This window comes from Pleurodeles waltl, chromosome 6 (genome assembly GCF_031143425.1).
Source record: "Pleurodeles waltl isolate 20211129_DDA chromosome 6, aPleWal1.hap1.20221129, whole genome shotgun sequence".
Taxonomy (NCBI): Eukaryota; Metazoa; Chordata; class Amphibia; order Caudata; family Salamandridae; genus Pleurodeles; species Pleurodeles waltl.
Genome location: NC_090445.1, coordinates 1,595,492,748 through 1,595,520,073, shown reverse-complemented (window position 1 = coordinate 1,595,520,073; position 27,326 = coordinate 1,595,492,748). Strand labels below are relative to the sequence as shown.

The window sequence follows — 27,326 nt, the reverse complement described above, 5'->3', positions numbered from 1 at the left end:
CCTCTCTCTCCCCCCCTGCCCACCCACCCATACCCTCTCTCTCCCCCCCTGCCCACCCACCCACCCATACCCTCTCTCTCCCCCCCTGCCCACCCACCCATACCCTCTCTCTCCCCCCCTGCCCACCCACCCACCCATACCCTCTCTCTCCCCCCTGCCCACCCACCCACCCATACCCCCATACCCTCTCTCTCCCCCCTGCCCACCCACCCACCCATACCCTCTCTCTCCCCCCTGCCCACCCACCCACCCATACCCTCTCTCTCCCCCCCCTGCCCACCCACCCACCCATACCCTCTCTCTCCCCCCCCCCTGCCCACCCACCCACCCATACCCTCTCTCTCCCCCCCATACCCTCTCTCTCCCCCCCTGCCCACCCACCCATACCCTCTCTCCCCCCCTGCCCCCCCACCCATACCCTCTCTCTCCCCCTGCCCACCCACCCACCCATACCCTCTCTCTCCCCCTGCCCACCCACCCACCCATACCCTCTCTCTCCCCCTGCCCACCCACCCACCCATACCCTCTCTCTCCCCCTGCCCACCCACCCACCCATACCCTCTCTCTCCCCCTGCCCACCCACCCACCCATACCCTCTCTCTCCCCCTGCCCACCCACCCACCCATACCCTCTCTCTCCCCCTGCCCACCCACCCACCCATACCCTCTCTCTCCCCCTGCCCACCCACCCACCCATACCCTCTCTCTCCCCTGCCCACCCACCCACCCATACCCTCTCTCTCCCCTGCCCACCCACCCACCCATACCCTCTCTCTCCCCTGCCCACCCACCCACCCATACCCTCTCTCTCCCCCTGCCCACCCACCCACCCATACCCTCTCTCTCCCCCTGCCCACCCACCCATACCCTCTCTCTCTCCCCCTGCCCACCCACCCATACCCTCTCTCTCCCTGACCACCCACCCACCCATACCCTCTCTCTCCCTGACCACCCACCCACCCATACCCTCTCTCTCCCTGACCACCCACCCACCCATACCCTCTCTCTCCCTGCCCACCCACCCACCCATACCCTCTCTCTCCCTGCCCACCCACCCACCCATACCCTCTCTCTCCCTGCCCACCCACCCACCCATACCCTCTCTCTCCCTGCCCACCCACCCACCCATACCCTCTCTCTCCCTGCCCACCCACCCACACCCTCTCTCTCCCCGCCCACCCACCCACACCCTCTCTCTCCCCGCCCACCCACCCACACCCTCTCTCTCCCCGCCCACCCACCCTCACCCTCTCTCCCCCACCCACCCACCCTCACCCTCTCTCCCCACCCACCCACCCACACCCTCTCTCCCCACCCACCCACCCACACCCTCTCTCTCCCCCCCACCCACCCACACCCTCTCTCTCCCCCCCCACCCACCCGCACCCTCTCTCTCCCCGCCCACCCACCCACACCCTCTCTCTCCCCGCCCACCCACCCGCACCCTCTCTCTCCCCGCCCACCCACCCGCACCCTCTCTCTCCCCACCCACCCACCCGCACCCTCTCTCTCCCCACCCACCCACCCGCACCCTCTCTCTCCCCACCCACCCACCCGCACCCTCTCTCTCCCCACCCACCCACCCGCACCCTCTCTCTCCCCCCACCCACCCACCCGCACCCTCTCTCTCCCCCCCCACCCACCCACCCGCACCCTCTCTCTCCCCCCACCCACCCGCACCCTCTCTCTCCCAACCACCCACCCACCCTCTCCCCACCCACCCACCCACACCCTCTCTCTCCCCACACACCCACACCCTCTCTCTCCCCACACACCCACCCACCCCCTCTCTCTCCCCACCCACCCACCCCCTCTCTCTCCCCATACACCCACCCCCTCTCTCTCCCCATACACCCACACCCTCTCTCTCCCACACCCTCTCTCTCTCCCTGCCCACCCACCCACACCCTCTCTCTCCCTGCCCACCCACCCCCTCTCTCTCCCTGCCCACCCACCCCCTCTCTCTCCCTGAACACCCACCCACCCACACCCTCTCTCTCCCTGCCCACCCACCCACACCCTCTCTCTCCCTGCCCACCCACCCACACCCTCTCTCCCTGTACACCCTCTCTCTCCCTGCCCACCCACCCACACCCTCTCTCTCCCTGTATACCCTCTCTCCCTGCCCATCCACCCACCCACCCTCTCTCGGTCCCTGCCCACCCACCCACCCCCTCTCTCCCTGATACCCTCTCTCTCCCTGTACACCCTCTCTCTCCCTGCCCACCCACCCACACCCTCTCTCTCCCTGTATACCCTCTCTCCCTGCCCACCCACCCTCGGTCCCTGTCCACCCACCCACCCCCTCTCTCTCCCTGCCCAACCACCCACCCCCTCTCTCTCCCTGCCCACCCACCCACCCCCTCTCTCTCCCTGGCCACCCACCCACCCCCTCTCTCTCCCTGGCCACCCACCCACCCATACCCTCTCTCTCCCTGCCCACCCTCCCACCCATACCCTCTCTCTCCCTGCCCACCCTCCCACCCATACCCTCTCTCTCCCTTCCCACCCTCCCACCCATACCCTCTCTCTCCCTTCCCACCCTCCCACCCATACCCTCTCTCTCCCTTCCCACCCACCCACCCATACCCTCTCTCTCCCTTGTCACCCACCCACCCATACCCTCTCTCTCCCTTGCCACCCACCCACCCATACCCTCTCTCTCCCTTCCCACCCACCCACCCATACCCTCTCTCTCCCTTCCCACCCACCCACCCATACCCTCTCTCTCCCTTCCCACCCACCCACCCATACCCTCTCTCTCCCTGAATACCCACCCACCCATACCCTCTCTCTCCCTGTATACCCTCTCTCTCCCTATCCACCCACCCACCCATACCCTCTCTCTCCCTGTCCACCCACCCACCCATACCCTCTCTCTCCCTGCCCACCCACCCACCCATACCCTCTCTCTCCCTGCCCACCCACCCACCCATACCCTCTCTCTCCCTGCCCACCCACCCACCCATACCCTCTCTCTCCCTGCCCACCCACCCACCCATACCCTCTCTCTCCCTGCCCACCCACCCACCCATACCCTCTCTCTCCCTGCCCACCCACCCACCCATACCCTCTCTCTCCCTGTACACCCACCCACCCATACCCTCTCTCTCCCTGCCCACCCACCCACCCATACCCTCTCTCCCTGAATACCCTCTCTCTCCCTGCCCACCCACCCACCCATACCCTCTCTCTCCCTGCCCACCCACCCACCCATACCCTCTCTCTCCCTGCCCACCCACCCACCCATACCCTCTCTCTCCCTGCCCACCCACCCACCCATACCCTCTCTCTCCCTGCCCACCCACCCACCCATACCCTCTCTCTCCCTGCCCACCCACACCCTCTCTCTCCCTGCCCACCCACCCACCCACCCATACACTCTCTCTCCCTGCCCACCCACCCACCCATACCCTCTCTCTCCCTGTCCACCCACCCACCCATACCCTCTCTCTCCCTGCCCACCCACCCATACCCTCTCTCTCCCTGCCCACCCACCCATACCCTCTCTCTCCCTGCCCACCCACCCATACCCTCTCTCTCCCTGAATTACCCTCTCTCCCTGCCCACCCACTCACCCTCTCTCCCCGCCCACCCGCCCGCCTGCTGTCTCTTCTCCCCCCACCCGCCTGCTGTCTCTTCTCCCCCACCCGCCCACCGGCCTGCTGTCTCTTCTCCCCCACCCGCCCGCCCGCCTGCTGTCTCTTCTCCCCCACCCGCCCGCCCGCCTGCTGTCTCTTCTCCCCCACCCGCCCGCCCGCTGTCTCTTCTCCCCCACCCGCCCACCCGCTGTCTCTTCTCCCCCACCCGCCCACCCGCTGTCTCTTCTCCCCACCCCACCCACCCGCTGTCTCTTCTCCCCCACCCACCCGCCCGCTGTCTCTTCTCCCCCACCCACCCACCCACCCGCTGTCTCTTCTCCCCCACCCACACACCCACCCGCTGTCTCTTCTCCCCCACCCACCCACCCACCCGTTGTCTCTTCTCCCCCACCCACCCACCCGCTGTCTCTTCTCCCCCACCCACCCACCCGCTGTCTCTTCTCCCTCACCCACCCACCCACTGTCTCTTCTCCCCCACCCACCGTCTCTTCTCCCCCGCCCACCCACCCACCCACCCGCTGTCTCTTCTCCCCCAACCACCCACCCACCCGCTGTCTCTTCTCCCCCGCCCACCCACCCGCTGTCTCTTCTCCCCCAAGCTGTCTCTTCTCCCCCGCCCACCCGCCCACCCGCTGTCTCTTCTCCCCCGCCCACCCACCCACCCGCTGTCTCTTCGCCCCCGCCCACCCACCCATCTGCTGTCTCTTCGCCCCCACCCACCCATCTGCTGTCTCTTCGCCCCCCACCCACCCACCTGCTGTCTCTTCGCCCCCCACCCACCCACCCATCTGCTGTCTCTTCGCCCCCCACCCACCCACCCATCTGCTGTCTCTTCGCCCCCCACCCATCTGCTGTCTCTTCGCCCCCCACCCACCCACCCATCTGCTGTCTCTTCGCCCCCCACCCACCCACCCATCTGCTGTCTCTTCGCCTCCCACCCATCTGCTGTCTCTTCGCCCCCCACCCTCCCACCCATCTGCTGTCTCTTCGCCCCCCACCCTCCCACCCATCTGCTGTCTCTTCGCCCCCCACCCTCCCACCCATCTGCTGTCTCTTCGCCCCCCAAAGCTGTCTCTTCTCCCCCCACCCACCCATCTGCTGTCTCTTCTCCCCCCACCCACCCACCCATCTGCTGTCTCTTCTCCCCCCACCCACCCATCTGCTGTCTCTTCTCCCCCCACCCACCCACCCATCTGCTGTCTCTTCTCCCCCCACCCACCCACCCATCTGCTGTCTCTTCTCCCCCCACCCACCCACCCATCTGCTGTCTCTTCTCCACCCACCCACCCACCCATCTGCTGTCTCTTCTCCCCCCACCCACCCACCCATCTGCTGTCTCTTCTCCCCCCACCCACCCACCCATCTGCTGTCTCTTCTCCCCCCACCCACCCACCCATCTGCTGTCTCTTCTCCCCCCACCCACCCACCCATCTGCTGTCTCTTCTCCCCCCACCCACCCACCCATCTGCTGTCTCTTCTCCCCCCACCCACCCACCCATCTGCTGTCTCTTCTCCCCCCACCCACCCACCCATCTGCTGTCTCTTCTCCCCCCCACCCACCCACCCACCCGCTGTCTCTTCTCCCCCCACCCACCCACCTGCTGTCTCTTCTCCCCCCACCCACCCACCCACCTGCTGTCTCTTCTCCCCCCACCCACCCACCCACCTGCTGTCTCTTCTCCCCCCACCCACCCACCCACCTGCTGTCTCTTCTCCCCCCACCCACCCACCCACCTGCTGTCTCTTCTCCCCCCACCCACCCACCCATCTGCTGTCTCTTCTCCCCCCACCCACCCACCCATCTGCTGTCTCTTCTCCCCACCCACCCACCCATCTGCTGTCTCTTCTCCCCACCCACCCACCCATCTGCTGTCTCTTCTCCCCCCACCCACCCACCCATCTGCTGTCTCTTCTCCCCCCACCCACCCACCCATCTGCTGTCTCTTCTCCCCCCACCCACCCACCCATCTGCTGTCTCTTCTCCCCCCACCCACCCACCTGCTGTCTCTTCTCCCCCCACCCACCCACCTGCTGTCTCTTCTCCCCCCACCCACCCACCCACCTGCTGTCTCTTCTCCCCCCACCCACCCACCCACCTGCTGTCTCTTCTCCCCCCACCCACCCACCCACCTGCTGTCTCTTCTCCCCCCACCCACCCACCCACCTGCTGTCTCTTCTCCCCCCACCCACCCACCCACCTGCTGTCTCTTCTCCCCCCACCCACCCACCCACCTGCTGTCTCTTCTCCCCCCACCCACCCACCCACCTGCTGTCTCTTCTCCCCCCACCCACCCACCCACCTGCTGTCTCTTCTCCCCCCACCCACCCACCCACCTGCTGTCTCTTCTCCCCCCACCCACCCACCCACCTGCTGTCTCTTCTCCCCCCACCCACCCACCCACCTGCTGTCTCTTCTCCCCCCACCCACCCACCCACCTGCTGTCTCTTCTCCCCCCACCCACCCACCCACCTGCTGTCTCTTCTCCCCCCACCCACCCACCTGCTGTCTCTTCTCCCCCCACCCACCCACCCACCTGCTGTCTCTTCTCCCCCCACCCACCCACCCACCTGCTGTCTCTTCTCCCCCCACCCACCCACCCACCTGCTGTCTCTTCTCCCCCCACCCACCCACCCATCTGCTGTCTCTTCTCCCCCCACCCACCCACCCATCTGCTGTCTCTTCTCCCCCCACCCACCCACCCATCTGCTGTCTCTTCTCCCCCCACCCACCCACCCATCTGCTGTCTCTTCTCCCCCCCACCCACCCATCTGCTGTCTCTTCTCCCCCCCACCCACCCATCTGCTGTCTCTTCTCCCCCCACCCACCCACCCATCTGCTGTCTCTTCTCCCCCCACCCACCCACCCATCTGCTGTCTCTTCTCCCCCCACCCACCCACCCATCTGCTGTCTCTTCTCCCCCCCACCCACCCACCCATCTGCTGTCTCTTCTCCCCCCCACCCACCCACCCATCTGCTGTCTCTTCTCCCCCCCACCCACCCACCTGCTGTCTCTTCTCCCCCCACCCACCCACCCACCTGCTGTCTCTTCTCCCCCCACCCACCTGCTGTCTCTTCTCCCCCCACCCACCCACCCATCTGCTGTCTCTTCTCCCCCCACCCACCCACCCATCTGCTGTCTCTTCTCCCCCCCACCCACCCATCTGCTGTCTCTTCTCCCCCCCACCCACCCACCCGCTGTCTCTTCTCCCACCCACCCACCCACCCGCTGTCTCTTCTCCCACCCACCCACCCACCCACCCACCCGCTGTCTCTTCTCCCCCACCCACCCACCCGCTGTCTCTTCTCCCACCCACCCACCCACCCGCTGTCTCTTCTCCCACCCACCCACCCGCTGTCTCTTCTCCCCCCCACCCACCCGCTGTCTCTTCTCCCACCCACCCACCCACCCGCTGTCTCTTCTCCCCCCCACCCACCCACCCGCTGTCTCTTCTCCCCCCCACCCACCCACCCGCTGTCTCTTCTCCCCCCCACCCACCCACCCGCTGTCTCTTCTCCCCCCCACCCACCCACCCGCTGTCTCTTCTCCCCCCCCACCCACCCACCCACCCGCTGTCTCTTCTCCCCCCCCACCCACCCACCCACCCGCTGTCTCTTCTCCCCCCCCACCCACCCACCCACCCGCTGTCTCTTCTCCCCCCCCACCCACCCACCCGCTGTCTCTTCTCCCCCCCCACCCACCCACCCACCCGCTGTCTCTTCTCCCCCCCACCCACCCACCCACCCGCTGTCTCTTCTCCCCCCCACCCACCCACCCACCCGCTGTCTCTTCTCCCCCCCACCCACCCACCCACCCGCTGTCTCTTCTCCCCCCCACCCACCCACCCACCCGCTGTCTCTTCTCCCCCCCCCCACCCACCCACCCGCTGTCTCTTCTCCCCCCCCCACCCACCCACCCGCTGTCTCTTCTCCCCCCCCCACCCACCCACCCGCTGTCTCTTCTCCCCCCCACCCACCCACCCGCTGTCTCTTCTCCCCCCACCCACCCACCCGCTGTCTCTTCTCCCCCCACCCACCCACCCGCTGTCTCTTCTCCCCCCACCCACCCACCCGCTGTCTCTTCTCCCCCCCACCCACCCACCCACCCGCTGTCTCTTCTCCCCCCCACCCACCCACCCACCCGCTGTCTCTTCTCCCCCCCACCCACCCACCCACCCGCTGTCTCTTCTCCCCCCCCACCCACCCACCCGCTGTCTCTTCTCCCCCCCCACCCACCCACCCACCCGCTGTCTCTTCTCCCTCCCCCCCCCACCCACCCACCCGCTGTCTCTTCTCCCCCCCCACCCACCCACCCGCTGTCTCTTCTCCCCCCCCACCCACCCACCCGCTGTCTCTTCTCCCCCCCCCCACCCACCCACCCGCTGTCTCTTCTCCCCCCGCTGTCTCTTCTCCCCCCCCCACCCACCCACCCGCTGTCTCTTCTCCCCCCACGCTGTCTCTTCTCCCCCCCCCACCCACCCACCCGCTGTCTCTTCTCCCCCCCCACCCACCCACCCGCTGTCTCTTCTCCCCCCCCACCCACCCACCCGCTGTCTCTTCTCCCCCCCACCCACCCGCTGTCTCTTCTCCCCCCCCCACCCACCCACCCACCCGCTGTCTCTTCTCCCCCCCCCACCCACCCACCCACCCGCTGTCTCTTCTCCCCCCCACCCACCCGCTGTCTCTTCTCCCCCCACCCACCCGCTGTCTCTTCTCCCCCCCACCCACCCACCCGCTGTCTCTTCTCCCCCCCACCCACCCACCCACCCGCTGTCTCTTCTCCCCCCCACCCACCCACCCACCCGCTGTCTCTTCTCCCCCCCACCCACCCACCCACCCGCTGTCTCTTCTCCCCCCCCCCACCCACCCACCCACCCGCTGTCTCTTCTCCCCCCCCCCACCCACCCACCCACCCGCTGTCTCTTCTCCCCCCCACCCACCCACCCACCCGCTGTCTCTTCTCCCCCCCACCCACCCACCCACCCGCTGTCTCTTCTCCCCCAGCTGTCTCTTCTCCCCCCCACCCACCCACCCGCTGTCTCTTCTCCCCCCCCACCCACCCACCCGCTGTCTCTTCTCCCCCCCCACCCACCCACCCGCTGTCTCTTCTCCCCCCCCACCCACCCACCCGCTGTCTCTTCTCCCCCCCCACCCACCCACCCGCTGTCTCTTCTCCCCCCCCACCCACCCACCCGCTGTCTCTTCTCCCCCCCCACCCACCCACCCGCTGTCTCTTCTCCCCCCCCCACCCACCCACCCGCTGTCTCTTCTCCCCCACCCACCCACCCGCTGTCTCTTCTCCCCCACCCACCCACCCGCTGTCTCTTCTCCCCCACCCACCCACCCACCCGCTGTCTCTTCTCCCCCCCACCCACCCACCCGCTGTCTCTTCTCCCCCCCAAACTACCCACCCACCCGCTGTCTCTTCTCCCCCCCCACCCACCCACCCGCTGTCTCTTCTCCCCCCCCCACCCACCCACCCGCTGTCTCTTCTCCCCCCCAAACTACCCACCCACCCGCTGTCTCTTCTCCCCCCCACCCACCCGCTGTCTCTTCTCCCCCCCCCCCCCACCCACCCACCCACCCGCTGTCTCTTCTCCCCCCCCCCCACCCACCCACCCACCCGCTGTCTCTTCTCCCCCCCACCCACCCACCCACCCGCTGTCTCTTCTCCCCCCCCACCCACCCACCCACCCGCTGTCTCTTCTCCCCCCCCACCCACCCACCCACCGTCTCTTCTCCCCCCCCACCCACCCACCCACCGTCTCTTCTCCCCCCCCACCCACCCACCCACCGTCTCTTCTCCCCCCCGCTGTCTCTTCTCCCCCCCCACCCACCCACCCGCTGTCTCTTCTCCCCCCCACCCACCCACCCGCCCTCTCTTCTCCCCCCCACCCACCCACCCGCCGTCTCTTCTCCCCCCCACCCACCCACCCGCCGTCTCTTCTCCCCCCCACCCACCCACCCACCCGCTGTCTCTTCTCCCCCCCACCCACCCACCCACCGTCTCTTCTCCCCCCCACCCACCCACCCACCGTCTCTTCTCCCCCCCACCCACCCACCCGCCGTCTCTTCTCCCCCCCACCCACCCACCCGCTGTCTCTTCTCCCCCCCACCCACCCACCCGCTGTCTCTTCTCCCCCCCACCCACCCACCCGCTGTCTCTTCTCCCACCCACCCACCCGCTGTCTCTTCTCCCCCCCACCCACCCGCTGTCTCTTCTCCCCCCCACCCACCCACCCGCTGTCTCTTCTCCCCCCACCCACCCACCCGCTGTCTCTTCTCCCACCCACCCACCCACCCGCTGTCTCTTCTCCCCCCCCACCCACCCACCCGCTGTCTCTTCTCCCCCCCACCCACCCACCCGCTGTCTCTTCTCCCCCCCACCCACCCGCTGTCTCTTCTCCCCCCCACCCACCCACCCACCCGCTGTCTCTTCTCCCCCCCACCCACCCACCCACCCGCTGTCTCTTCTCCCCCCCACCCACCCACCCACCCGCTGTCTCTTCTCCCCCCCCACCCACCCACCCGCTGTCTCTTCTCCCCACCCACCCACCCACCCGCTGTCTCTTCTCCCCACCCACCCACCCACCCGCTGTCTCTTCTCCCCCCCCACCCACCCACCCGCTGTCTCTTCTCCCCCCCCACCCACCCACCCGCTGTCTCTTCTCCCCCCACCCACCCACCCACCCGCTGTCTCTTCTCCCCCCACCCACCCACCCACCCGCTGTCTCTTCTCCCCCCCCCCCACCCACCCACCCGCTGTCTCTTCTCCCCCCACCCACCCACCCACCCGCTGTCTCTTCTCCCCCCCCCCCACCCACCCACCCGCTGTCTCTTCTCCCCCCCCACCCACCCACCCGCTGTCTCTTCTCCCCCCACACCCACCCACCCGCTGTCTCTTCTCCCCCCACCTACCCGCTGTCTCTTCTCCCCCCACCCACCCACCCACCCACCCGCTCTCTTCTCCCCCCACCCACCCGCTGTCTCTTCTCCCCCCACCCACCCGCTGTCTCTTCTCTTCTCCCCCCAAGCTGTCTCTTCTCCCCCCACCCACCCAACGTTTTTTCTCCCCCCCACCCACCCACCCGCTGTCTCTTCTCCCCCCACCCACCCACCCACCCGCTGTCTCTTCTCCCCCCACCCACCCACCCGCTGTCTCTTCTCCCCCCACCCACCCACCCGCTGTCTCTTCTCCCCCCCACCCACCCACCCACCCGCTGTCTCTTCTCCCCCCCACCCACCCGCTGTCTCTTCTCCCCCCCACCCACCCACCCACCCGCTGTCTCTTCTCCCCCCCACCCACCCACCCACCCGCTGTCTCTTCTCCCCCCCACCCACCCACCCACCCGCTGTCTCTTCTCCCCCCCACCCACCCACCCGCTGTCTCTTCTCCCCCCCACACACCCGCTGTCTCTTCTCCCCCCACCCACCCACCCACCTGCTGTCTCTTCTCCCCCCACCCACCCACCCACCTGCTGTCTCTTCTCCCCCCACCCACCCACCCACCCGCTGTCTCTTCTCCCCCCACCCACCCACCCACCCGCTGTCTCTTCTCCCCCCACCCACCCGCTGTCTCTTCTCCCCCCACCCACCCACCCGCTGTCTCTTCTCCCCCCGACCCACCCACCCACCCGCTGTCTCTTCTCCCCCCACCCACCCGCTGTCTCTTCTCCCCCCACCCACCCACCCACCCGCTGTCTCTTCTCCCCCCACCCACCCACCCGCTGTCTCTTCTCCCCCCCACCCACCCACCCGCTGTCTCTTCTCCCCCCCACCCACCCACCCGCTGTCTCTTCTCCCCCCCAAACTACCCACCCACCCGCTGTCTCTTCTCCCCCCCCACCCACCCACCCGCTGTCTCTTCTCCCCCCCAAACTACCCACCCACCCGCTGTCTCTTCTCCCCCCCAAACTACCCACCCACCCGCTGTCTCTTCTCCCCCCCCACCCACCCACCCGCTGTCTCTTCTCCCCCCCCACCCACCCACCCGCTGTCTCTTCTCCCCCCCACCCACCCACCCACCCGCTGTCTCTTCTCCCCCCCACCCACCCACCCGCTGTCTCTTCTCCCCCCCGCTGTCTCTTCTCCCCCCCACCCACCCACCCGCTGTCTCTTCTCCCCCCCACCCACCCACCCACCCGCCGTCTCTTCTCCCCCCCACCCACCCACCCACCCGCTGTCACTTCTCCCCCCCACCCACCCACCCACCCGCTGTCACTTCTCCCCCCCACCCACCCACCCACCCGCTGTCTCTTCTCCCCCCCACCCACCCACCCACCCGCTGTCTCTTCTCCCCCCCACCCACCCACCCGCTGTCTCTTCTCCCCCCCCACCCACCCACCCGCTGTCTCTTCTCCCCCCCCACCCACCCACCCGCTGTCTCTTCTCCCCCCCCACCCACCCACCCGCTGTCTCTTCTCCCCCCCCACCCACCCACCCGCTGTCTCTTCTCCCCCCCCACCCACCCACCCGCTGTCTCTTCTCCCCACCCACCCACCCACCCGCTGTCTCTTCTCCCCACCCACCCACCCACCCGCTGTCTCTTCTCCCCACCCACCCACCCACCCGCTGTCTCTTCTCCCCCCCACCCACCCACCCGCTGTCTCTTCTCCCCCCCACCCACCCACCCGCTGTCTCTTCTCCCCCCCCACCCACCCACCCACCCGCTGTCTCTTCTCCCCCCCCACCCACCCACCCACCCGCTGTCTCTTCTCCCCCCCCACCCACCCACCCGCTGTCTCTTCTCCCCCCCCACCCACCCACCCACCCGCTGTCTCTTCTCCCCCCACCCACCCACCCACCCGCTGTCTCTTCTCCCCCCCCACCCACCCACCCACCCGCTGTCTCTTCTCCCCCCCCACCCACCCACCCACCAGCTGTCTCTTCTCCCCCCCCACCCACCCACCCACCAGCTGTCTCTTCTCCCCCCCCACCCACCCACCAGCTGTCTCTTCTCCCCCCCCACCCACCCACCAGCTGTCTCTTCTCCCCCCCCACCCACCCACCCGCTGTCTCTTCTCCCCCCCCACCCACCCACCCGCTGTCTCTTCTCCCCCCCCACCCACCCACCCACCCGCTGTCTCTTCTCCCCCCCACCCACCCACCCGCTGTCTCTTCTCCCCCCCACCCACCCACCCGCTGTCTCTTCTCCCCCCACACCCACCCACCCGCTGTCTCTTCTCCCCCCACCTACCCGCTGTCTCTTCTCCCCCCACCCACCCACCCACCCGCTCTCTTCTCCCCCCACCCACCCGCTGTCTCTTCTCCCCCCACCCACCCGCTGTCTCTTCTCCACCCACCCACCCGCTGTCTCTTCTCCCCCCACCCACCCGCTGTCTCTTCTCTTCTCCCCCCAAGCTGTCTCTTCTCCCCCCACCCACCCAACGTTTTTTCTCCCCCCAACCCACCCACCCGCTGTCTCTTCTCCCCCCACCCACCCACCCACCCGCTGTCTCTTCTCCCCCCACCCACCCACCCACCCGCTGTCTCTTCTCCCCCCACCCACCCACCCACCCGCTGTCTCTTCTCCCCCCACCCACCCGCTGTCTCTTCTCCCCCCACCCACCCACCCGCTGTCTCTTCTCCCCCCACCCACCCACCCACCCGCTGTCTCTTCTCCCCCCACCCACCCACCCACCCGCTGTCTCTTCTCCCCCCACCCACCCACCCACCCGCTGTCTCTTCTCCCCCCACCCACCCACCCACCCGCTGTCTCTTCTCCCCCCACCCACCCACCCACCCGCTGTCTCTTCTCCCCCCCACCCACCCACCCGCTGTCTCTTCTCCCCCCACCCACCGTCTCTTCTCCCCCCCACCCACCCGCTGTCTCTTCTCCCCCCACCCACCCACCCACCCGCTGTCTCTTCTCCCCCCACCCACCCACCCACCCGCTGTCTCTTCTCCCCCCACCCACCCACCCACCCGCTGTCTCTTCTCCCCCCACCCACCCGCTGTCTCTTCTCCCCCCACCCACCCACCCGCTGTCTCTTCTCCCCCCGACCCACCCACCCGCTGTCTCTTCTCCCCCCACCCACCCGCTGTCTCTTCTCCCCCCCACCCACCCACCCGCTGTCTCTTCTCCCCCCACCCACCCACCCACCCGCTGTCTCTTCTCCCCCCACCCACCCACCCACCCGCTGTCTCTTCTCCCCCCACCCACCCACCCGCTGTCTCTTCTCCCCCCACCCACCCGCTGTCTCTTCTCCCCCCACCCACCCACCCACCCGCTGTCTCTTCTCCCCCCACCCACCCGCTGTCTCTTCTCCCCCCACCCACCCGCTGTCTCTTCTCCCCCACCCACCCACCCACCTGCTGTCTCTTCTCCAAACCCGCTGTCTCTTCTTCCCCCACCCACCCACCCGCTGTCTCTTCTCCCCCCACCCACCCACCCGCTGTCTCTTCTCCCCCCACCCACCCACCCGCTGTCTCTTCTCCCCCACCCACCCACCCGCTGTCTCTTCTCCCCCCACCCACCCACCCGCTGTCTCTTCTCCCCCCACCCACCCACCCGCTGTCTCTTCTCGACCCGCTGTCTCTTCTCCCCATCCACCCACCCACCCGCTGTCTCTTCTCCACCCCCACCCACCCACCCGCTGTCTCTTCTCCCCACCCACCCACCCGCTGTCTCTTCTCCCCACCCACCCGCTGTCTCTTCTCCCCCCACCCACCCACCCACCCGCTGTCTCTTCTCCTCCCACCCACCCACCCACCCGCTGTCTCTTCTCCTCCCCCCACCCACCCACCCACCCGCTGTCTCTTCTCCTCTCCCCACCCACCCACCCACCCGCTGTCTCTTCTCCTCCCACCCACCCACCCGCTGTCTCTTCTCCCCCCACCCACCCTCCCGCTGTCTCTTCTCCCCCCACCCACCCACCGTCTCTTCTCCCCCACCCACCCACCCGCTGTCTCTTCTCCCCCACCCACCCGCTGTCTCTTCTCCCCCCACCCACCCACCCGCTGTCTCTTCTCCCCCCACCCACCCGCTGTCTCTTCTCCCCCCATCCACCCGCTGTCTCTTCTCCCCCCCACCCACCCACCCGCTGTCTCTTCTCCCCCCCCCCACCCACCCGCTGTCTCTTCTCCCCCCCCACCCACCCGCTGTCTCTTCTCCCCCCCCACCCACCCACCCGCTGTCTCTTCTCCCCCCCCACCCACCCACCCGCTGTCTCTTCTCCCCCCCCACCCACCCACCCGCTGTCTCTTCTCCCCCCCACCCACCCACCCACCCGCTGTCTCTTCTCCCCCCCCACCCACCCACCCACCCGCTGTCTCTTCTCCCCCCCCCACCCACCCACCCGCTGTCTCTTCTCCCCCCCACCCACCCACCCACCCGCTGTCTCTTCTCCCCCACCCACCCACCCGCTGTCTCTTCTCCCCCACCCACCCACCCACCCGCTGTCTCTTCTCCCCCACCCACCCACCCACCCGCTGTCTCTTCTCCCCCACCCACCCGCTGTCTCTTCTCCCCCACCCACCCACCCACCCGCTGTCTCTTCTCCCCCACCCACCCACCCACCCGCTGTCTCTTCTCCCCCACCCACCCACCCACCCGCTGTCTCTTCTCCCCCACCCACCCACCCACCCGCTGTCTCTTCTCCCCCCCCCACCCACCCACCCGCTGTCTCTTCTCCCCCCCCCCACCCACCCACCCGCTGTCTCTTCTCCCCCCCACCCACCCACCCGCTGTCTCTTCTCCCCCCCACCCACCCACCCGCTGTCTCTTCTCCCCCCCACCCACCCACCCACCCGCTGTCTCTTCTCCCCCCCCACCCACCCACCCACCCGCTGTCTCTTCTCCCCCCCCCCCACCCACCCACCCACCCGCTGTCTCTTCTCCCCCCCCACCCACCCACCCGCTGTCTCTTCTCCCCCCCCACCCACCCACCCGCTGTCTCTTCTCCCCCCCACCCACCCACCCGCTGTCTCTTCTCCCCCCCACCCACCCACCCGCTGTCTCTTCTCCCCCCCACCCACCCACCCGCTGTCTCTTCTCCCCCCACCCACCCACCCGCTGTCTCTTCTCCCCCCACCCACCCACCCACCCGCTGTCTCTTCTCCCCCCACCCACCCACCCACACGCTGTCTCTTCTCCCCCCACCCACCCACCCACACGCTGTCTCTTCTCCCCCCACCCACCCACCCACCCGCTGTCTCTTCTCCCCCCACCCACCCACCCACCCGCTGTCTCTTCTCCCCCCACCCACCCACCCACCCGCTGTCTCTTCTCCCCCCAAACACCCACCCACCCGCTGTCTTTTCTCCCCCCACCCACCCACCCACCCGCTGTCTCTTCTCCCCCCACCCACCCACCCACCCGCTGTCTCTTCTCCCCCCACCCACCCACCCGCTGTCTCTTCTCCCCCCACCCACCCACCCACCCGCTGTCTCTTCTCCCCCCACCCACCCACCCACCCGCTGTCTCTTCTCCCCCCACCCACCCACTGTCTCTTCTCCACCCACCCGCTGTCTCTTCTCCTCCCCCCACCCACCCACCCGCTGTCTCTTCTCCTCTCCCCACCCACCCACCCGCTGTCTCTTCTCCTCCCACCCACCCACCCGCTGTCTCTTCTCCCCCACCCACCCACCCGCTGTCTCTTCTCCCCCACCCACCCACCCACCCGCTGTCTCTTCTCCCCCACCCACCCACCCACCCGCTGTCTCTTCTCCCCCACCCACCCACCCATCCGCTGTCTCTTCTCCCCCACCCACCCACCCATCCGCTGTCTCTTCTCCCCCACCCACCCACCCACCCGCTGTCTCTTCTCCCCCACCCACCCCCCACCCGCTGTCTCTTCTCCCCCACCCACCCACCCACCCGCTGTCTCTTCTCCCCCCCCACCCACCCACCCGCTGTCTCTTCTCCCCCCCCACCCACCCACCCGCTGTCTCTTCTCCCCCCCCACCCACCCACCCGCTGTCTCTTCTCCCCCCCACCCACCCACCCGCTGTCTCTTCTCCCCCCCCACCCACCCACCTGCTGTCTCTTCTCCCCCCCCACCCGCTGTCTCTTCTCCCCCCCCACCCGCTGTCTCTTCTCCCCCCCCACCCACCCACCCGCTGTCTCTTCTCCCCCCCACCCACCCACCCGCTGTCTCTTCTCCCCCCCACCCACCCGCTGTCTCTTCTCCCCCCCCCCACCCACCCGCTGTCTCTTCTCCCCCCACCCACCCACCCGCTGTCTCTTCTCCCCCCACCCACCCACCCACCCGCTGTCTCTTCTCCCCCCACCCACCCACCCACCCGCTGTCTCTTCTCCCCCCACCCACCCACCCACCCGCTGTCTCTTCTCCCCACCCATCCGCTGTCTCTTCTCCCCCCCCACCCACCCATCCGCTGTCTCTTCTCCCCCCTCACCCACCCATCCGCTGTCTCTTCTCCCCCCCCCACCCACCCGCTGTCTCTTCTCCCCCCCACCCACCCACCCGCTGTCTCTTCTCCCCCCCACCCACCCACCCGCTGTCTCTTCTCCCCCCCCACCCACCCACCCGCTGTCTCTTCTCCACCCCCCACCCACCCACCCGCTGTCTCTTCTCCACCCCCCACCCACCCGCTGTCTCTTCTCCTCCCCCCACCCACCCACCCACCCGCTGTCTCTTCTCCCCCCCCCACCCACCCACCCACCCGCTGTCTCTTCTCCCCCCCCACCCACCCGCTGTCTCTTCTCCCCCCCACCCACCCGCTGTCTCTTCTCCCCCCCCACCCACCCACCCGCTGTCTCTTCTCCCCCCCACCCACCCACCCGCTGTCTCTTCTCCCCCCACACACCCACCCGCTGTCTCTTCCTCCCCCACCCACCCACCGTCTCTTCCTCCCCTCCCCACTCCCACCCACCCGCTGTCTCTTCCTCCCCTCCCCTCTCCCACCCACCCACCCACTGTCTCTTCCTCCCCTCCCCTCTCCCACCCACCCACCCACTGTCTCTTCCTCCCCTCTCCCACCCACCGTCTCTTCCTCACCTCCCCTCTCCCACCCACCCACCCACTGTCTCTTCCTCCCCTCCCTCACCCATTCACCCTCTGGTTGTCCCTGTGGCGCCCCATCGCCATAGTGGCCCCCTTTCACTTGTGCATTTGGTTTCTATATTTCCTTTGTTATTAATTTCTGCGACAAAGCACTTTTGATATACAGTACTATTAAGTTCTTATTTTGACCTAGACCACACATCACCCATAGTTGGAGTTTCATGGAACCTGAAAACGAAACTAGAATGCAACTTTTAAAAAGAGGCAAGTTGTTACATGTCCGTAGTATTGAAAGAGAAAATACTAAGAGACAAAGGCCCTCATTACAACCCAGGCTGGCGGTAAAATGTTTGGAATCATGACCATGGCGGTTACCGCCATGGTCATCCGCCACTTCTCCGATCCGACCGCCAGGGTGGAGACGACCGCTGGGCTGGAGACCTGGGTCTCCAGCCCGGCGGTCATCACAATACCACCGGCGGTATCATGACCCAGCTGACCGCCATGGATTTCATGGGGTTTGGAACCGCCATGAAATCCATGGCGGTGAACACTGTCAGTGCCAGGGAATTCCAAGGGCACTGATAGGGGTCTCCCCCACCCCCACCCGAGTCCTTCCCCTAAACCCCCCAACACCACTGCCACCCCCAAAGGTGGCAGGACCCCCCTCTCCACCTCTACCCCCAACATTACATTACACATTCACACCCGACACGCACGCAGGCACCACCAACACACATACCCGCACACACACCACCATACATGCCAACAGCCACACACACAGTCATACGCACACACCCACATTCAGACATACACGCATACATACATACAGACATACATACAGACACGCACCCCTGCATGCACACACGCACCCCCTCTACATACACGCATGCACCCACACATCACACAACACCCCCCAACGGACGATCAACTTACCTTGTCCGTTGATCTTCCGGGAGGGGACGGGATCCATGGGGGCTGTTCCGCCGCCACCACACCGTCAACAGAACACCGCCACGCCAAATCACAGAACGTGATTCGGTGGGCGGTGTTCTGTTGTCGTGGAGGTGCAGCAACCTCCACTTCCCCGCCGCCCTCCAGTATGGCTGCTGGCTGCTCTCCGTCCGGAAAAGGACGGAGGGCCGCCAGCAGTCATAATACGCCGAGCGGAAAACCGCCACCACTGGAGGTCTTCAGCACAGCGGTCCCTCGGCGGTCTTGTCAAAAGACCGCTGAGGTCAAAATGACCCCCAAAGTGTTGTCGTCTGGAAAAGTACCTGGGGAGAATGGCAAACTTAAGCCGAGGCTTTGTTTATAATCGTGCTTTTTGTCTCATGCCCTTTTAGTTTCAAGACCATGTCAAGTCATGTGGCAAATGCAAAGTGCCCTGCAGATTCCATGTTGTAGGCTGTACTGAAATGGTAAGACCCTTTTCCTTCTTTGTCTTTAGTTCAGTTATTTTCCCTTTGTGCATGACATTATGCTTCTAACAAACTCCGGCCTCCTTGTTCTGTAGTGTGCTGTGACATTAATAGATTGACTTTGTGCCTTTTTTGGTTAACATTGAACCCACTGCCCCATGATGCGTTCATGAGTGAGTGGAAGAAAAATGTGAATGACACAACAGACTAAAGGATGAACTCTGAAAACCCCTATAACTATTTTCTACGTAATATTTATAGTAAAATAAAAAGGTTTTGGGTAACACCAGGCCTAAAAAAGCCAATCAATCTTGTGTTGCCTACCAGTCTCTTGCCGGTGCTAATAGCTTGTAAATCTTTGATGGATATAGGTTTGTAAGGATGGATAAATAGGAAGGCTTGCAACGACAAATTTCAGAAGGTTGTGAACATATAGATAGTATTGCAACATTAGCATATTGCATTGCTAGCTAGACAGATGCTTGGATAGAAATGATTGTATAGAAAGATAACTAGATATGGTTGCTTACATATAAGAGGTTACACACCAACATGACATACAGGAGTGCATTTATAAATGCACTTCATTGCGTGCATAGTAACTTTATAAAGAACTGCTTAAAATGGACACAATCTTGCATGCTGTGAAATAGCAGCAGTCAGATAAAGGCCTCTCCATAATGAATTTACAACAGCATTAGCAGGGGACAACTGGAATGCTGTCTGTGCTCACATTAAAAACATCCTGCTGTCACTTCGGGCTCTAAACACAAAGGTGATAATCAATTTGAAAAACACAGGCACTGAAGGGAACCACCTTCTCTGTAGATTGACTACTTGTGACAGGTAAAAATACAAAAGCAAAAAAACAGCCACTCATAGTAAAGTTAGCCAGTGGGTGAAGTAGGATGCCCCGCTGCGCCATGCTGTATTCTGTTGTGGGCAGAAGCAAAATGTTGAATGACCCAACAATGGACCAATAGCTGAAAAGAGTGGTCTGAAAGCCCCCTTAAGTATATTATTATACATATACTTTTAGCAAAATCAAAAGTTCTTGGCTAACATCAGACATAAAAATGGAAAATAGAGAAAAAATGAATTCCTATTTTTTTTTTTTTAAAAAGAAATACATTGGCTGTCCACTGTGCATGGGGGGTGCATGTCCTAGCCACAGGCCAGTCTTTGTGACCAACTCCATGCTGAGTGCGGCTAAAGGCTGCATGCAGTATGGCTTTGTTCAACTATGGCAGGTTGGCCAGGGTGTGGGTTGGTATTTGTGGTTTGCTACGTGCAGGTGATCTGCTTTCTTTTACTTGAGTGCGGGATGTGCATCATGCAGCAGTGCAATATCAACGTTTGGTTCTCTAATTTTATCCAAGATTGTGCTTTTTTTTTTTAATGTAAACCATTCACATTGCGTTGCAATATAATGATCGTACTGTTCATGAAGAGATATTACTGGGAGAAGGAAAGACATTTAACATCTTCTTAAACATAGCTTCAGTGTTGTTGGGCTACGTGTTCAAGTATTTTCTTTAAACCTTGTTCCATTGTTGCTGAATTTCTCCTTTTGTGTCCTTCTCTCTCCCATCCTTTCTAAATGTGGACCCCAGTGCTTTTTCCAGTGCCAATATGCCCTAACTTGGGGGAAATTCCACGGCAGTCCCATTAGAAGCATTAAGGCCAGATAAAAAGGCCGACCAGCCAGATTCGCTAATGAACGTTGGGAGGTGCCTGGTTCTCGTGCCACACCCCTCTGCAATCAATGACCAGAAGCGTCTGTTGTGGCTGGCGGAAACTGCTTCTCTTACCGCAACCCAGAATCTATCTGTAGTATCCTTTTTTTAGGCAAGCTATTAAATGCCTCCTCCTCCTCCTCTTTTTTAAAACGTCTAGCCGGGATTGCCTTACAGACGTATGTTCCCTATACTTTTTTCGAATAAGGGTATTGAGTTCTCTATTCAATAAGAGTAGAGGGAGAGGTTTTACTATATATTTGCTCTGGGTCTTCTGGTGGGAGGTTAAGATAATCCGTTGCATAAATGCAGTGAATCTCTCCATAACTTTTCCTACCCAATTGCCAAGGTCATTCAGAGTGGTTTCTAAGATACCTTTGAGCCCTTCGAGGCTACCGGGGGACCAGTGTGTTCTACCCGTTTTGACAATAAACCGAGAATACTGCCCTTCCAAACTCCAGAGAGCACCTTCAAATCAAAAGAAACAACCAAGATGTTATGATTGCTAAGGGCAGTCTTTAACACTGCTGTGTCCTTTACCAAGGAGAATGCCTGGTAGCTCGTAACCACATAATCCAAAATTGCAGCACCCCCGGTCAACTTATGAGTAGGGTGGGCTGGGGAGTCAGATGGAAGTCTACCATTTGCAACAATGCAATCATTCGCCTTCAAGTACTCAAGAAAGAGCTTCCCACGCTTATCGAACCTTATTTCATGGGGGAAAATACAGGAAGGTATCCCAAATGCTTCCTCCTTTTCCTCATCCAGAAAAGATGAGAGCCCTAAATTAGAAATTTTACAGTTTAGATCTCCAAGCATAATGATTTGAATTCCTGGCTCCCTATCGCATAACTCCTTAATGAAGTGAAATACCTAGCTAAAAGTTTATCGAAAGCGACACCAGGGGGGACATAAGAGTTTATCAATGCGAGGGGGAATACCTTGTCTCCTTCGCCAATGCTGTGTAAGGTTATGGCTATAAACAGATTGCTGGGATCTCTATAGCATTCATACCTCCAGTGAAGCCTATTAGACAACAAACATGCAAACCCACCCTTGGCGTGACCCCTCTTTGATGGAGTAGCATTGCAGACAGTAGCTCCCCTGTGGACTAAGTTTCTTGGAAGCAAATTATATCAGCATTTAGGGAGTCCAAGAAATCAATTTTTTTCCCTTGAGAGTTAATACCTGCCACATTCCAGGATACGAGGGTAAGCTTGTTGCTACTTTGGAACTGTGGAATGGGAAATTGTGGTAGAGCTACTTAGCACTGCCGGTAACCATTTCCAAGAGTGGGAGTAAGTGCATAGATCGTGAGGTGAACATGCTGGGGAATCCCTGAATAACACTTCCCGGCCATGTTCCCTCAAGCAAATCTTTGCATCCTGATAGTCAAGGGAATAGATGTTGGGATTGACTAGGGAGATAGATGTGGGAATATATTTCCTCATAACCAATATGAGGATGCTGGAAGGCCCACTTGATTAACCTGGTTCCCATCTCGCTCAAGACAGGTACCACTTCAATACCGTTACATTGTAGACATTCTATATTTAGGATTTTGTTAACGGTCAACTTTGAGAGAAAAGACACTCTGGACTTGGGACCAAAATCCAACTCCTCCAGAGAGACCAAGTATATGTCGCTACTTTCAATTAGTCAAAGCGGTTTAAGCTCTGAAAAACATTTTAACAGTTGAGATCTATTTAAAAAAAAAAGATCAGTATCAAATAGTAGCATAAAATCTAAAATCAAAGTGTCCTCGGGTGTCGTCTCTGTTCCTTTTTTAGGGGCTGTGACCGAACCAATGTGGGCTTAAGCCCCGGAGGAACTTCAAAAGATTGTGCAAGTGGGTTTAAAGATGGCCTAATAGATTGGAATGTAGTCAGATCATGGATCAAAGTTGAATCGTCTATATCTGGCCCGCTGGCCAGCGCCTTGAGACCCTCATGGGCGATTAGCCACGCTCTACAAATCCCTGATTGATGGATTGATTGCTGGTTAAACGTTGAGGCACAGTAGTTGCTCGAGAGATGGTAGATAAGAAATGGTGTTGTGGAGCCGAAACCTCCAGGGTTAAGGGTTCTTGTGGAATGGAGTGTTTTTCGGAGAATCGCTCCTTTCTCCAACATTTCTTTTTTTTTTTTTAGAAAACCTTCAGGTTTGGATTTTTTGTCCTTTTAGCTTTTTTCCTTTTGCAAGTTGGTGTATCCACTGAAAGACCAAGGGCCCTGGTCATACTGTTTACCTTTGGTCGAGCTTTGAAGATTGGAAACATGTCCTGCCCGGAGCTTAGGAGATCAAGATCTGGGCCTTTCCCTGATGAGAAATCACTCAGTATAAATCTAATGGAGTTGACTGGGCTCTCGATGGGAGCAAGATTCTTAGGTGGTAGCTCAATCTGGGGTGCTCCAGCCTGAGAGCAGAAATCGGTACCAAGGGATATATACCATTGTTCTTAGGAGTATGTGGGAGTGCTCAATGAACTTCACATTGTAATCTAAATAAGTTGGGATTAACTCCATTGCCGGAAGTCATTTCTTTTAGTATGGCCATTACGGAATCAAAGACATAGTTGGATGGCTCCCCCAACCAGTTTTTCTGGAAGGTTCAAGATGGAAGATAAGAGACGCTCTAGGCTTAAAAGCGAAGAAGAGAGCAAAATATTTTGGTCAGGGGGATTACTTAGAGAATTAACATTTAGGCTTAGGTCGGGCGTCACTGAGAGATGTGAACTTAATGAAGAGTTGGTGTTGAATTTGTTCTTTAAGAGATTTTTGTACAATATGTGTGTTGGTTTTCATTTATTTTTTTCAATCAGGATATCTGTGAATCCTTTTTATACTCCAAGCAAGATGTCCTAATTGTTTCCAACTGCAAGCGTGTCCACATATTCTTTAGAAATTTCTTGAACCTGAATTTGTTTCTTCTATCTTTCTGCACTCCTGTTATTCCTTGGTTGATTTTCCTGACTGGCGTTACAGATTCTGTTTGTTCCTCATGCTTATTGCATCTCATTATTAAATCTAAGATTTGTACTTCCAACTCTTCACTTAGTTTCTCTAGCTTGCTTTATCTTTGAGCAAAATGTTTGGATAGTAGTTTACATCTTAGATTTGTTTTCTCATCTATTACTTTGGGCTGGTCAACATCTCATTTTAAGGTTCATTGGATTTGAATAAGAATAGCCATCATGTCTTGAACGTCCAATGATTTGATTGTGACTGGTTACTTAATTTTATGGCGTTTTATAATTACTATCTTAGCCAGGGTGTTTTGCTTGTTCACTTCTTCATGTTCCTTTGGTTTACCCTCTTGAGCTGCCAGATAAACTTGTAAGAATCATCAGGAACTCTTACGAGGGTATGACCAGCAACTCAGGACAACTCACGGGAGCCTTCGAAGTAAGGACCGGAGTCCGCCAGAGTTGTTTGCTCTGCCCTTTTCTCTTCCTGCTGGCCCTAGACTAGATCATGAAGACGTCCACAGCAAGCAGAAGAAATGGGATCCAGTGGACACCTTGGGCACAGCTCAACGTCCTGGACTTTGCAGACGACCTGGCCCTACTCGCCCATACCCATCTGCGGATGCAAGCAAAGACCAACAAAATGGAAGCCACATCAGCACAACTTGGCCTCAACTTCCACAGGGGAAAAACCAAGATCCTGAAGGCAAACATGGCCAGGGCAACTGCAGTCACTCTTGCAAGGGATGCACTGGAAGAGGTTGAGGCCTTTACCCACCTGGGCAGTGTCATAGACAAGCAGGGCGCCACAGACACCAATGTCAAGGCAAGAATCATCAAAAGAAGGGCTGTCTTTATTCAGCTAAAGAAGATCTGGAGTGCCAGGGACCTTAAAGGTGCAAACCAAGATCTTTTTTTTTTTTTTTTACCTCAACGTAAAATCTGTATGGAGCAGAATCTTGGAGGACAACAGTGACCACCACCAACAAAGTCTAGACCTTCATCAACACATGTCTGAGGAAAATCCTCCAAATCTGCTGGCCAAACACCATTAGCAACAACAACCAATGGCAACAGACTTTCCAACTCTCTGCTCATGAAGAAATCATGAAAAGACGCTGGATCTGGATAGGTCACAACCTCTGCACGCCCGCATCGATCACCACCAGGCAAGCCGTCATCTGGAGGTGTCAAGGGAAAAGGAAAAGAAGACGACCAAGAGACATGTGGTGTCAATGCCTCAGGGTTAACTGCAAGGAGATGTGTTACACCTGGAGTCAGATTGAAAGAAAAGCCCTGGCAGAGATGCTGAAAAGTCCTGGTTGATGGCCTGTACACCTTAAGGGGTAGTAGGCGTAAGTAAGTAAGTCTTCAGCGCTTTAGATTGGGTTTTCTTGGACACATTCTCCGTTGTTCCAGCATTTCTTTTAGCCTTGCCCCTCAATCTTCCTTTTGAGTTAACTTAAAAACACTGATTTTTATGCAGGCCAGTTTACTTATTTAAATGTGATTCTCCTGTCTGAATCACTCCCAGAATTCTGACTTAGTTCCAGATTATGAGTGCTTGATATATATTACTTCCAGGGTGAATCCCATCCAATTCTTTTAGTATTCAAATTGGCCAGATCTTCCATGGAAGTACGCTTTCTGTTATCTCTTCCCTTTACTTCAAAACACAATTTTCCTTTTAATTTCCCTCCTGCATCATGCATTTGTTTTTGCAGATCTACATCTAATTGCCAGTGGGAGGGGAGCCCTCAGTGTCGGGTCTTATTGAGCATCTTCCAAGCATCCCAGTACTTCTGAGTGTGTCTGTCTGATCAGATCTTCTTAGTGAAGCGGGTAGAGACACTGCTCCTTCTCTCTTCCTAATGGAATGAATCAGTCATTTTTACCTTTGTGACCGCCACCCGAAACAAAATCTCCCTCTTCACACATTTGAAGTCCATTTCAGATTCTGCAAAAATACTTATAATGCATGGTTCCTGAGATCTGGTGGTTGTATTAGTTTTCTCTGAAATTGTGTGCCTTTGTATTGCTAGTTTATTTTGGTCAAACTAGTTGAGAAAGGAAGGCATTGGGCTGGTTGTATCGGATAGTGTATGGGGCACTAACCCCAGTAGGAGATCCTTAAATGTCCTCTTTGTGTTTGCTCGTGAGAACTAAATTTATTATAGCTGCACTCTTACCACTGTAACCTGAGATTTTTAATTATGTTTTGGCCAAAATGCTTGTGTGTAGCAAGTTTGCTTGTTTTTTATTCAAGTTCTTCTCTCGTTTAAGAATGAAGGGTATGCTTCATATATATTTGCACCCAGTTTAATTTTGTGATGCAAAAAATGCCAGGTTTACTCTTTTATATGGGTTATTTCACTTTTCTTGAGGGCACTCATCGTTCCAGTTGCCTTTCCTTTTGCAATAGTCAGGTATAGTATCTCAGTTGGATATTTAGGTCTATTATACAGTATCTCCTTAGACTTAACTCAACAAGCTCCCATTTATCTCCTTCTTAGCAGTCTGCACTTTCTTTGCATAGATTGTGTTGCCTGGTGGTTCTCTCTCCTCTTGTCGTTTTGCTTGTTGCGAGTACGAGTTCCTATGCTTCTGCTGCTTATCCTAACTTTGATCCCAAATCTTCCAAAACATTCCTTTGTGCTGCTGTCCTTATTGAGGGGTTGCCTGCACAGAAGTAAGACCTAAACTGTCGTACAGTGGCACATGCTTGAAGACTTCTTGATTTTATACATAATTTATGATTACCGGGAACATTTTTCATTCACATACTGTGATCCACAGTTTTTGTTGTCGCTTCAGCTTGAGTATGAACATTTTCTGGGTGGTTAATAAAGGTAGTTATTATGTCAATAATTATTAGGAGACAATGTTAAGAACATGTCAGAACACGGGAAAAAAGCACTGGAGATGATCGAAACATCAGTTATTCATGTATAGTCTTGCAAAACAAAAGCATTCTGCCACTTATCTGCTCTAGACTGTTTTTCATGTCTCTATTGGTGCTGTGAAGTACAGAGACTGCTATTCCCCTAGAAATGCTGTGTAACTTCGGCGACCACCATTGTGACCTCCCATCCTGCACAACAGCCATAAAGAGAATCAAAATGATTCATGGTGCAATCTCCCTTGAAGGTAAAGCGGCAGTCAGTATGGCACCTGGATATCCTCTGGCCTGGGAAGTGTATAGTTAAAAGTGCTGAATGTGGCGGAGCAAGGTCGCAGCTGTACTGTGTTTTAGGAGAATAATTCACCTTGAACCTACTGTGCTTTGTCATATGCAATTCCTTTTGCTTAGTTTTTTAAGAGCTTAATATCATGACAGATTTGATAATGCCTAGTACATGCACAATATTTTTGCAACCCACACCTGAAACATTTCTTACTATGACTGTGCTCTACAAACACCAATAGTGCCTGTCCTTGTAGGACCACTTTCTCAAAGTGGGTTTTAGACCTGTGCAATGTGTCAGGGAAAGGCAAATAAACGAATGAATCCATATTATTTCCCAACTTTTACAATTGTTTCAAGCCTGTTTACGGACCCACTTAGAATCTGTGCATAATTACCCTGCTGCCTCTCCAAAACCCAGTGGTCAAGTTTTACAGCGGAAGCAGGCTGCTTAATC

General features: G+C 59.9%; 1 protein-coding gene across 3 annotated transcripts in view; it reads left to right on the top strand.

The window, feature by feature from the left end:
• TRAF2 (TNF receptor associated factor 2) overlaps nt 1-27,326 on the top strand; it is a 429,606-nt gene that overhangs the window by 254,907 nt on the left and 147,373 nt on the right. For all 3 annotated transcript variants that reach the window (XM_069241424.1, XM_069241427.1, XM_069241425.1), the window contains one exon: nt 18,910-18,984. In XM_069241424.1, coding sequence (XP_069097525.1) covers nt 18,910-18,984 — 75 coding nt within the window. The remainder of the gene's footprint in view (nt 1-18,909; nt 18,985-27,326) is intronic.